This window comes from Etheostoma spectabile, chromosome 16 (genome assembly GCF_008692095.1).
Source record: "Etheostoma spectabile isolate EspeVRDwgs_2016 chromosome 16, UIUC_Espe_1.0, whole genome shotgun sequence".
NCBI lineage: Eukaryota > Metazoa > Chordata > Actinopteri > Perciformes > Percidae > Etheostoma > Etheostoma spectabile.
Genome location: NC_045748.1, coordinates 14,230,730 through 14,242,838, shown reverse-complemented (window position 1 = coordinate 14,242,838; position 12,109 = coordinate 14,230,730). Strand labels below are relative to the sequence as shown.

The window sequence follows — 12,109 nt, the reverse complement described above, 5'->3', positions numbered from 1 at the left end:
CAACAGAAAACACTGTTCACAAACTGCTCCAAACAACTCTATTGTAGTCCAGCCTTTACTTTGTAACACACGTTATGATGCTCGCCTGGCTGCTAGCGTAGAACTGCCTCATACTCTGCTTCTGAATGGCTAGCAGTCCTTACCTAGTTACTGCACATGTGCAACTCCCAACAAAGATAGAACAGAAGTGAGATGTCTCACTCTGTAGCTAAAACAGAGAGCTCAACGCACAGGGTGAAAAGAGAAGCTTCAGCAATGTGCAATACAACAAAAATATGGTGTTTTTTGAAAATGAAACAATGTAAACCTATTCTGATATGACCTCTAAATTTAATTATTCACCTGAATGAGAATAATATGAGCACTTTAAAATAAAGAATAAACTGGAAGAGATGAGTCACAAAGCAAATAGCGGGACAATGTAGGTCAACTATTTTGTGAGATTTCCCTCCATATAACACCTTCCTGTTCTGCTTCTCAACGTTTTTTTCTTTCTGCCTGTTTCTGCTTGTCTCTATGATATCCGTCAATATACGTGAGCTTAAACTGAAAAGATAAATTATTGCAACAAAGGACTAACCCTAAACTAAGCTAGGAGAGAAGCCATCTAAACTTCCTCAGTATTTCCGGCAGTGTGAACTTGTTGCCATGAGTGTATTGTTGTTTTCAAGCTTTGTTAACTCCACTACTCGGAGTATACAGCCCCACAGTAGTGTTCACTGTTTTTTAGCAAGCTCTGTTAACTCAACTTCTTAATTCAGCGATGAAAAACATTACATCAAAATTGAGCTTGTTAGAACACAGTAAGGGTAATGGTGTTTCTATTCATTTCAGAGTATGAATCTACGCTGTCGTAACTGTGCGCTGGTGACGAGTTCCAGCCATGTCCTGGGTAGTCGAGCGGGGGAAGAGATCGACCGCACGGAGTGCGTGATACGTATGAACGACGCGCCCACGTTGGGGTACGAGACCGACGTAGGGAACCAGACCTCTCTGAGGGTCGTTGCCCACTCCAGTGTGTTCAGGGTGGTCCGGTGGCCTAATGAGTTGCTACAGAGGCCAGACAGCAGCCCTGTGATCATCTTCTGGGGACCCCCAAGCAAGATTGGGAAGGAGGCCAAAGGAACCTTGTACAGGTTGATCCAGAGAGTCAGCATGACCTACAGCAACTTGTCTTGTTTCAGCATTACAGCCAGCAAGATGCGCAGATTTGACAGCCTGTTTCACAGGGAGACGGGGCGAGATAGGTGAGTATTTAGGGAGCTAGTGCAATGTGAATCCTAATTTATTTTGTATCAGCCCCATATTGGATAAATGTCACTTTCACAAACTCTGTTTTCCATTTGTTTTGTTGTTGTTTTCTGCTCAGACAAAAATCTCACTCATGGTTGAGCACAGGCTGGTTCACCATGGTCATAGCCATTGAGATATGTGATAATATCAAAGTATATGGGATGGTTCCACCCAATCACTGTGGGTGAGTATAATAATGGCACTCATCAACCTATGTAAAATCTTCAAATCACTATTAACCCATTAGTTGTCTCATTATTACTAATCACAAATAAACTTGTTAAACTAAGAAATAAACCTCTCCTTCTCTAGAAAATCCAAACCTGGATCCAAGAAGATTCCCTACCACTACTACAAGCCCAGGGGGCCTGATGAATGTGTAACATATCTACAGAATGAGGGCAGCAGAAGAGGGAACCACCATCGCTTTATCACAGAGAAACAAGTGTTTGCACGCTGGGCAAAGCAGTACAACATCACCTTCACTCATCCTAAATGGTTTTAGACTTTTGTGAAAACCACTTGGAGATCTATCTGCACTCACAGAAGCTGAAGGGGAATGAGCGCAATGGGCTGACTTCCCCAAATGAGCCTTCAAAAAGCCACATGATGAGTAACCGCTATTTTCAGGAATCTCCGCAAGGATGAAAAAGCGTTTGGACGAAACTATTATTGGACCAAATGACTGAGGAGAAGAGGGCAGGATCTCAGTTTGGAGGGGAAATACTATATTGTGTATATTCCACAGTGACATGTGGTGGCCATTAAAACAGGTGTTTTTTTGTAAATAGAAAAGGAAATCAATTTAAAGATGAATTTTTACATGTTTATATTTTTGTTATTACGTATTGAAAATGCACTTAGTTTCCAATGTTGGGCGGGATTATATAAGTAACCCTATTACATAAACACACAATAACAGTATTATCTCTCACTTAGCCATCCGTCATACAGAGTTTATACTCTACAGTAATAGCAGTCAGATTCAGCAGAACATTGGTGCCCTCTGACGCAATATGTGAGCAATGTTGCTGGGAACAAATCCACCATTATCTGAACTGATAACAAATCCATCATTATCTAGCTAGAGTAATATAAACATTTCTACATACATTTTGATTTAAATAAACAACTAAATAAGTCTTAAATTGGCAAAGATGGGATTTAAATCAGGAAATATCTGAATCACAGCTAAAGACAACTGCCGGCTTATTATAAGATATACCTTTATTGATCCCTAGAAGGAAACTTGGTGATTCAACAGGGACAAACAATTACTCTACTGTTAACGTAACACACATAAGACATTCAGATGGCTGAAATTCTGCGGCAACATATTTATTCTAGACACTAATTGCCACATTATACAGAATACTTTTTAAAATCTTAATTTGTTACACCCTCAATTTGAAGGTATTAGTCGTTCTTTGTAACATTTTTGATGTACTATTGTTGATTTGAATGTTTTCATGAAAATTAGACTTTATAACATAAAACCGTTTTACCTCAGTGGCAGTCCAGTGCATGCATCTTAAGTTCAAATAGTCCACAAAATGCATTCTGGTCATGTTATGTATCAGTATGTTGCTCTTAGGACCGCACGATTAACATCAAATTGAAATTGTAACTTTAAAACTATATGTGAAACAGAGGGTGCAGCTATTAAACAACGTTGCCTTTTGCAAGTAACATCTGTAAACATTTTGTCAGAAAATTCATCTTCAGGAGAGGCAGCAAAATGTGCTTGATTAGTTGTGATCAGAAAAGCCTGTATTGTTTACTTCTTTACTATTTATAATATTGTGCAACTACAACACAGAGTTTCCCTTCGGGGATCAATAAAGTATTTCTGATTTGAAACCTTCCTATACAATAATAGAAAAAAATATATGAACCATGACTGCTGTGCTACTTCACCAACAACTTGTCGCAGTAGACACACAATTTATTACAGGACTTATCAGACTTCTCAGTTTTCACTAGTTCATAATCTGGAAAATGAGTGTATATTTGGTCCACTCACAAAAACAGTGGTCACACAACTAGCCCACAATGATACTGCAAGCCCTATATGAACTGATCATTAAAATGAAATCTGTCCCTGGCTTTCTTGTCTGGATGATAAAAATGAAATGCTAATATAAAGAGGCAGATGCATGGCAACTATGAAGTGATTGAATCTGCAACCCAGTTTGAGAGCTGCAGAGGCCTGTAGTGTCGTACAAAAGCAGGCATGTGTTTGACCTACATATTTTATGCTTTGAAAAATACAATAGGAGTCAATTTAAGGCTGTGGATAGTATTTGTATTTGAATATGTACAATTTGCTTAGCCATTTACAAAGACAGAAAGCATGATGACCAAATAACACAAAGATATTTAACAGGTATCTAACACACAAAGCACAGATGTGATGTTTGAGATAATATAATAGTTTTAACAGTAAGAAATGCAGAGAATTCCGGTAAGATGAAAAAACGTCTGCCACCATGTCTTTGTGTACTTTCCAACACTAATTCTTTAATGAATCATTGGAAACAACACTAAAGGCAGCATTGATCTTCTGTCTCAGCCCCGCCATGGAAACTAAGATGGCCTCCTGTTAAAAAGAAATAGGAAAAACTAAATTAACTCAGTTTTGAACACAGATTCCTTTAGACTGTAAGGCATTTACTTATACAAAGAGTATACATTGATCTTGCCATACAAAGTTCAGCAATTCAGCAAATATGTCCAATAATAAGCCCTCACCTCTGTGCGAATGGTCCTGCTGCCCTGATTGGGGCATGTGTTGAGGTAAAGGTCAAACAAAACACTGGGATCAGTTACTTCCAGGTTTTGGTCAGTATCTACACTGGCCTCCAATCCCTGAAGACCTCCAAAAACTACCAAAAGATGCCTAAAAAATAAATAAATAAAATAAAAAGGGGAAAAAAGTCAAGTTTACATTAAAAAAACAATGATTAAATACCAGTAATGTATAACAAGCATTTACAGCCATGCTAGCAGCTCTGAGCTTTGAGCTAAACACTAATGTCAGCTTGCCAACGTGCTCGCAGCGACATGCTGATGTTTAGCAGGTATGATGTTCAGCATCTTAGTTTAACATGTTAGCATGCTAACATTTGCTAACTAGCACAAAACACAAAGTACAGCTGATACTGATGGTGCTTTTACTTTTGCAGCAGTTGGCACATGTTGACCTGAGGATGGTGCTAATGTAAAAAGGATTACCCAAGTTATCATCTCTAGGGGGCCATGAATGTTTGCACCAACTTTCACGGCAATCCATCTAACAGTTGAGATGCTGCCATCTGGACCAACGTGGACAGATCGACAGACCACCATGCCACGTCGTGCTGCTAGCATGGCTAATTAAAAATGTCTCCTCCCATCTTACTGGCTCTGAACGTACTTGAATGGTGACAGTGTTGTTTGGTCCACGCTGCTGCCTCTCTCTGATGTGCCAATGGTCAGATCGTATCCTTCTTCATATGGACTTTCAGTGAAAACTGCGCCTGCATTAACAAAACAACAGCAATGAGGATACAGCATTCACAGAAGGGCCAAGCCTCTTATCAGATTATTAAAACACAAAGAAAACACTATTTGGCTTTTAATCCTACAAGATGTCACAAATTAATGTTTGAGGGTATCACAGGCATATAAAAAAAAAAAAAAACCTACTGAGGCACGATGCCAGGCGAACACTGTAACCCCAGTAGAGACCTGCTTCAGTCCTGGGCAGATGAGGAGCCACCACTGCACCTTTACATATTTTGCTCTCTGAGGACGATGAACAGGACAGATATACTGAAGTGATGTGCAGAATCTAGAGCACATTGAGAACTTTTCTTAGGGAAAACAAATATAAAAAACGGTTACAGTCTGATTACCTGAACTCTGTGTTTTACTGAGCTTTACTGTGACTCGAAGTCCAGACTGCAGCTGTTTATCAATCCGAACATCCTGTGGGAGCAGATGGACATAGTTCAGTCTATGACAAAATAAAAGGCAAATAGTAGGATTGAAGATTATTGTTTGGGTAAATTTTAAAGCAAAAATGGCAATATTCACTGGTTCCAGCCTCTTAATTGTTAAGGTTTACTGGTTTTCTTATGTTCTATGATAGTAAACTCAATATATTTGGGTTATGGAAGGTTACCAGGACAAATTGCCTTGGGCTCTGAGAAATCAGTTCACACTTTCCCCTATTTTCTGACTTTTTATAATATTAAATTAATCAAGACAAAACCTGGTATCTTAATCAGAATTAATTTGTTAATTGCAGCCCTACAGTCTGTATTCCATTGTGAATGCCAACAATACCTTTGATCTTACTGTCCACATGCTCACCTTTCTCATTCCACAGTTGACCAATGAGCCTTTTCCTTGTTTGATTGGCCTGTCGAGGACTATTCCTTCCCGGTATTCGGATTCATCATCTATCCTCATGTGGTGAGGACTGTCTAAAGGGTTGAGCAAACCTGGTCGGAAAACACAACAGTAAAGAAAATGTCTTATGTTGCCTTAATTTAAGGGCCTGTTTATAACTGGTACTACAATCTACCTATTAACTCTATTAACGACGTTTTATTTCAAAGTGAAGTTTCTGTAGTTTGGTACACATATTAACAGCATCAGCAGATGGAGCTACAGCACTGGCTGTGACAAACAGCTCACAGAGCCCACAAAACCCTCAGCGTCCGGTTGTTGCATTTTGTGTCAAACATTACATTCCTTATCAGAGTCATAATTCAGTCAAATCTAAACACACAGACATGATGTACATGTTTAGAGCCAGTGCAACTTATTGTTTTTTTTACATTTGCTAATAAAAATCCATAAATCTGCTAACAAATTATAGAAAAAAAAAAGCTCCTTATAACGGCAGAATTTGCCTGAGAGTCACTTTTTTTTCCCCCATACAGTAATGCTTGTCTGTACATCAATCAGTACGTTTTCAAACAGGAACTTCTAGTAAGTAATTTGGCACACTTTTAACTTCGGGTACCAATTTTATTTTTGGGCGGGGGAACCACAGTGTCAGACCTACCTGCATACTGTAAATCTTTATGCTTTGGGAAAAACCACTTGCGTAGATACCTGGTGGAGAAGAAAAGCTGTAGTCACAATTTGATGAACAGGCTGATACAAATCATCTCCTTATAATACGTTCCTACTTACTGTGGACATTCCAGGTACTGAAGTATTCTGGCGAGCTGAATACAAGCATGTCCTTTCTTTCCAACACCTTTAAATTCTCCTTCAACGCTTCTGTGTGGCACAGACGAGAAAGACAAATTTGTTTATATTAGCTTTCTGGTGGTTTAGGGAGGATTTACCAATAAATTGCACCTCATGAGCTAAACTTACTTAACATCTTCGCCTTGTTCATCAAACACAACAATCTCATCCACACAGAACACGACACAGGCTCGGGCGATCTGTCCGGCCAGGTACGTACGAAGTTCAGTGGACTGAGCGTTATCCAGGACAGAACCTGGCAGAGCCACACTCACTGTGTAAGCCCGACCTAAGAGATACATGTACAGATGACACGTTACAGCCACATATTCACAAGTAGAAAGACTTACAGCAGTCTGTGAAAGGATAAGGTTACCTTTTTTGTTTTGGCTTTGTTCAAGGTTCTCTCCATCTGCGGCGTCTTGCTGCTTCTGCTTTTCTAACTGTTTAATCAGCTTGGCTTCTTTTGTTTGCTTCTTAGCCTCCTTTCCTGTTATTAAGGAAGAATAATGACAATGGTAAAAAAAAAATGACATATGTAGTGGGGGCAGGAAGAAGAAAAGAGAAAGAAAAAAAACATTGATACAGCATAGTATCACAAATATTTTAAGTGGCAATACTGTATAGATACACAACCGTCAAGTATTGATCTTTTATTATAAGTTGGTCCGTTTGTCTGCTTGACAATTCTATTTTGCAGCAAGAAAATTGAAGTAATCTAAACAAACAGAACTGTATCTTTTTTTAGATGAAACAGATGTTGACAAAGTTTCCTTTTGGGGACATCATTTAAAATTGGGAAAAATGTGAAGTTGGAAAAAAGGTCATATACCGCAATATTGCAGATTATTGCAATATGTGTTGCAATAATATTGTATCAGGGCATACGTATCTTGATATCGTATCGGAAGGCGTCTGGTGATTCCCACCCCTATGATGTACAGTGGTGTGAAAAAGTGTTTGCCCCCTTCCTCATTTCCTGTTCCTTTGCATGTTTGTCACACTTAAGTGTGTCGGAACATCAAACCAATTTAAACAATAGTCAAGGACAACACAAGTAAACACAAAATGCAATTTGTGTATTAAGGTGTTTATTATGAAAGGTGAAAAAAAATCCAAACCATCATGGCCGTGTGAAAAAGTGATTGCCCCCTAAACCTAATAACTGGTTGGGCCACCCTTAGCAGCAACAACTGCAACCAAGCGTTTGCGATAACGGCAATGAGGCTTTTACAGCGTCCTGGAGGAATTTTGGCCAATCATCTTTGCAGAATTGTCCTGATTCAGTTACATTAGAGGGTTTTCGAGCAGAACGGCCTTTTGAGGTCATAACACAACAATCTCAATAGGATTCAGGTCAGGACTTTGGTAGGCCACTCCAAAGTCTTCATTTTGTTTTTCTTCAGCCATTCGGTGGTGGACTTGCTGGGGTGTTTTAGGATCATGTCCTGCTGCAGAACCCAAGTCGTTTCAGCTTGAGTACACAAACAGATGGTCGGACATCTCCTTCAGGATCTTTGGTAGACAGCAGAATTCTAGTTCCTTTTATCACAGCAAGTCTTCCAGGGCCTGAAGCAGCAAAACAGCCCCAGACCATCACACTACCACCACCATATTTTACTGTTGGTATAATGTTCTTTTTATGAAATGCAGTGGTTCCTTCTACGCCAGATATACTTGGACACACCTTCCAAAGAGTTCCACTTTTGTCTCATCGGTCCACAGAATGTTGTCCCAAAAGTCTTGGGGATCATCAAGATGTGTTGTGGAGAAATTGAGACGAGCTTGATGTTTTTTGCTCAGCAGTGGTTTTCTCCTTGGAACTCTGCCATGCAGGCCATTTTTGCCCAGTCTTTTCCTGATGGTGGAGGCATGAACGCTGACCTTAAGTGGGCAAGTGAGGCCTGCAGTTTTGGAGTGTTGTGGGGTCTTTTGTGACCTCTTGGATGAGTCGTCGCTGCGCTCTGGGGTAATTTTGGCGGCGGCCACTCCTGGGAAGGTCACCACTGTTCCATGTCTTCGCATTTGGGGATAATGGCTCTCACTGTGGTTCGCGGATTCCCAAAGCTTTGGAAATGGCTTTATAACCCTTTCCGACTAATAGATCTCAATTACTTTCTTCTCATGTTCCTGAATTTCTTTGGGTTCGGCATAATGGTAGCTTTTAAGGATCTTCTGGTGGACCTTACTGTGTCAAGCAGCTCCATTTAAGTGATGCCTTGATTGTGAACAGGTGTGGCATAATCAGCGGGGTGTGGCTTGAGAAATTGAACTCAGGTGTGGACAACACAGTTATAGTATGGGCGTTTCTCAATACCAAGTAAGCAAAGAACGGACTTGTGTCTTGGGGAGACCGTACTTGCAGGCTGTACCTGGAAGACTGAACTCGCAAGTTCAGAGAACACAAAACGCTGTTGACAGTTTTGAGACGAAGCGTTCTTCCTGTTATTGGCACACCCCAGCAAAGAGGGCGCTTGCCACTTTATAGTTAGCTTTGATGTGTGTATTCAATAAAGCATGGACGGTCACCCTTCACACCGCCTTGTTGTTTTGTTGTCAGTCTTCCAGGTTTTCATAAAGTGCTTTAAGTATCACGGGCCAATAACTATATAAATACCGACACAACGGCGGGGAAAAAATCCTTGTAATTTGTTCGGGATTCAATTAATTGAAAGCAGAAAGAAACGTTAAACTAGCATTAAAATTATAGATGGACTGGGTAAAGTTAGTCACTGCCATCTGTAAACGTTACCGAGAAGCAGAAGAGGATCCTGCGAGGGAGGAGAGCCAGGATGAGGAGGACAGATATGACAGCGGAAAAAATGGTTTAAAATATCTTACAATTGTGGACCTGGCTTGCGTGCAGTGGTCTGTCTAAATGTGGGGCCAAAGGGGTCTGTCTAGACGTGGCGCCAGAGGGGTCTGTGAGCTGACTGACTGACCGGCTCGGAGAGTCATTCCCGTGGCGTAGCAAGTCGCCGCGGGGTTTGCGGAGCTTTCAAACTCCGAAGGCTTTTTTAATTCACCATCAATTTTCGTTGAACTGCCTATATTCAAAATCTACACCGCTGATTTCTCGCCTTAAAACATCTTAAAAATGAATTATTGATTAATAATAGACGTAAATTGTGAAAATATGTGTACCGGAAACCATAAGCGCTTTACACCCGAATTGAATGCTGGGATACCTGCCCGGCCAAGTTCACACAATTACCATCCGATGTATCCTCGGTAAAATGGGCGTGTCGAGATCATCCGGGATTTAACTGTTCTTGGCGAAATGCTAACTTGTGTATTGGGTCAGTACTTTGGCCACAAACATGACGTTTCACAAGACCAAGGACACAGTCCATAGAAGAACACATATTGAGAAACGCCCAGGTTTTAACAAGGGGGGCAATACTTTTTCACACAGGGCCATGGGGTTGGATTTTTTTTCACCTTTAATAATAAACACCTTAATTTACAAATTGCATTTTGTGTTTACTTGTGTTGTCCTTGACTATTGTTTAAATTGGTTTGATGTTCCGAAACACTTAAGTGTGACAAACATGCAAAGGAACAGGAAATGAGGAAGGGGGCAAACACTTTTTCACACCACTGTAGACAGACGGGCAGTGGATCTAAACCTTTTTGGAGTACCAGCCTTTAAAAGGAGGCAAGATACTTGTGACATCGGAGTTTAAAGCAGATTTTTACTACTCAGATCTGATTTTACCTGAAGGATTTAGAGATGAAACATTTAGCCGATTAGATAACCAATATATCTGCAACTATTTTCTTCAATCGAAGATCCATAGTAATTTTTCAGAGAAGAAATTAACTCACATTAACGAGTTCCAGGCAGCTTCTCAGTTTTGAAGATCTGTTGATTTACTTCATCTTATATAATAAGAAACTGAATATCTTTGGGTTTTAAACTTTTTTTCAATACAACTGGACTGAAAGCTTAACTGGTTCAGAAAGCTTACGTTAGCCATCGCTGTGTACCCCTCTTGTAATATGTGATGTGCACATGTTTTATCTGGACCTTGATTGTGTAAAATAAAGTTATATATAACACTTTAACTTAGAGTTATAACGTTAGCGATTAACGTGTGTTAAACCGAACGTATTTAACGTTGACGTTAGCTGTTAGCTAAACGTAGGTAGCTCTTTACTCACTTTCTGCTTTCCTTTTCTTCCAGTCCAGCCTCTCCTCAGCCTGTAACAATGAACAAATAGCTACATTATAGGTAATGTAAAGAAAAGCACAATGTCATTTTTATGTAAAACAGAGTTACAATTACGTTACCTGAGAGGCTACAACTTTAGGTCTTTTCGTTGCAACGCCGGTAGACATTTTAACGCACTCACACGTGAAGTTTATTTACTTCCGGGTTGCGTCTTCTTTTTTCTTCTTCTTCTTCTTCTTCTTAGAGTTTTACGGCAGTTGTTGGCATCCCATATGTTGCATTACTGCCTCCTGACTTGTATTTCCCGTTATTTTATCCATTGACTGTAAAATTAACAGTCTATGGTTTTATCCCATAACAACGTATATTTTTTTTGAATTTTAGTGAAATTTGAAAATGAAACAGAAAATTTAAATATGTTTTTCTTACTTTTTACAGTTCTCTCTTTTTATATACATCCATGGGGTGATGTATTAAAACGGGTGAGTTATTCACATCCATATAAAGAGGTTAACAAACAATGGAATTGATTTTGTAAACACTAAAAGTTCTCTTAATACATACAGATTTAGAGATGCTGATCCTCATCCCAGCTGCTTAACACTCGGCTGCGAACCGATCCAGATCCAGACCGATGATGCCATCAGGACCACATCATCTGCAAAAAGCAGCGATGAGATCCCCAGCCCACTGAACTGCAACCCCTCCCCACCCCGACTACATTTCAGTACATTTCAGCATTTCTGGACGGATCTCATCAATCCCTGGGGCTTTGCCACTGTGGAGTTGCTTAACTACCTCAATGACTTCCACCAGGGATATTGACGACAATCCCCCATAATCCTCCAGCTCTGTCTCTACCATAGAAGGCGTATTAGTTGGATTTAGGAGTTCCTCACAATGCTTCTACCATCGCTTGGATGGTTCCCCACTTCCCCCTTCTAAGGTAGTGAACCGTTTTCCAGAATTACCTTGGTGCCGACTGAAAGTCCTTCTCCATGTCTTCTCCGAACTTCTCCTACACCCGCTGCTTTGCCTCTTTCGCGGCAGAGGCTGCAGCACTTTGGGCCCATTGGGCCCATTGGGCCCTTTGGTACCTTGCAACTGCCTACGGATCTCTCCGGGATAGCATATCCCAGAAAGACTCCTTCGGTCGGATGGCTTCCCTGACCACCGATGTCCACCAGGCTGTTCATAGATTACCGCCCCTTGAGGCACCCAAGACCCTAAGACCAGTCTTCCCCCACCTCCTGACCCAACTCACCACCAGATGGTGATCAGTTGACAGCTCCGCCCCTCTCTTCACCCGAGTGTCCAAAACATACGGCCTCAGATCAGAATAAACGATTATAAAATCTATCATTGACCTTTGGCCTAGGGTGCTCTGGTACCAC

At 40.5% G+C, this 12,109-nt stretch overlaps 2 protein-coding genes across 3 annotated transcripts in view; one reads left to right on the top strand and one right to left on the bottom strand.

Moving 5' to 3' along the window:
* The window catches only part of st6galnac6 (ST6 (alpha-N-acetyl-neuraminyl-2,3-beta-galactosyl-1,3)-N-acetylgalactosaminide alpha-2,6-sialyltransferase 6), a 5,052-nt gene extending 2,121 nt beyond the window's left edge, over positions 1-2,931 (top strand). For both annotated transcript variants that reach the window (XM_032538789.1, XM_032538788.1), the window contains exons 4-6: positions 835-1,247; positions 1,370-1,477; positions 1,606-2,931. In XM_032538789.1, coding sequence (XP_032394680.1) covers positions 835-1,247; positions 1,370-1,477; positions 1,606-1,798 — 714 coding nt within the window. In that variant the 3' untranslated portion in view covers positions 1,799-2,931. The remainder of the gene's footprint in view (positions 1-834; positions 1,248-1,369; positions 1,478-1,605) is intronic.
* A 645-nt stretch (positions 2,932-3,576) lies between these two features.
* On the bottom strand, positions 3,577-10,952 carry spout1 (SPOUT domain containing methyltransferase 1). The gene is made up of 12 exons (XM_032538787.1): positions 10,835-10,952; positions 10,705-10,744; positions 6,917-7,030; positions 6,670-6,829; positions 6,481-6,570; positions 6,350-6,399; positions 5,650-5,780; positions 5,190-5,262; positions 4,981-5,079; positions 4,709-4,811; positions 4,045-4,192; positions 3,577-3,892 (listed from the first exon to the last, which is right to left on the bottom strand). The coding sequence occupies exons 1-12, from the start codon at positions 10,880-10,882 to the stop codon at positions 3,806-3,808; spliced, it is 1,143 nt and encodes a 380-aa protein (XP_032394678.1). The 5' UTR covers positions 10,883-10,952; the 3' UTR covers positions 3,577-3,805.
* Positions 10,953-12,109: the final 1,157 nt, after the last annotated feature.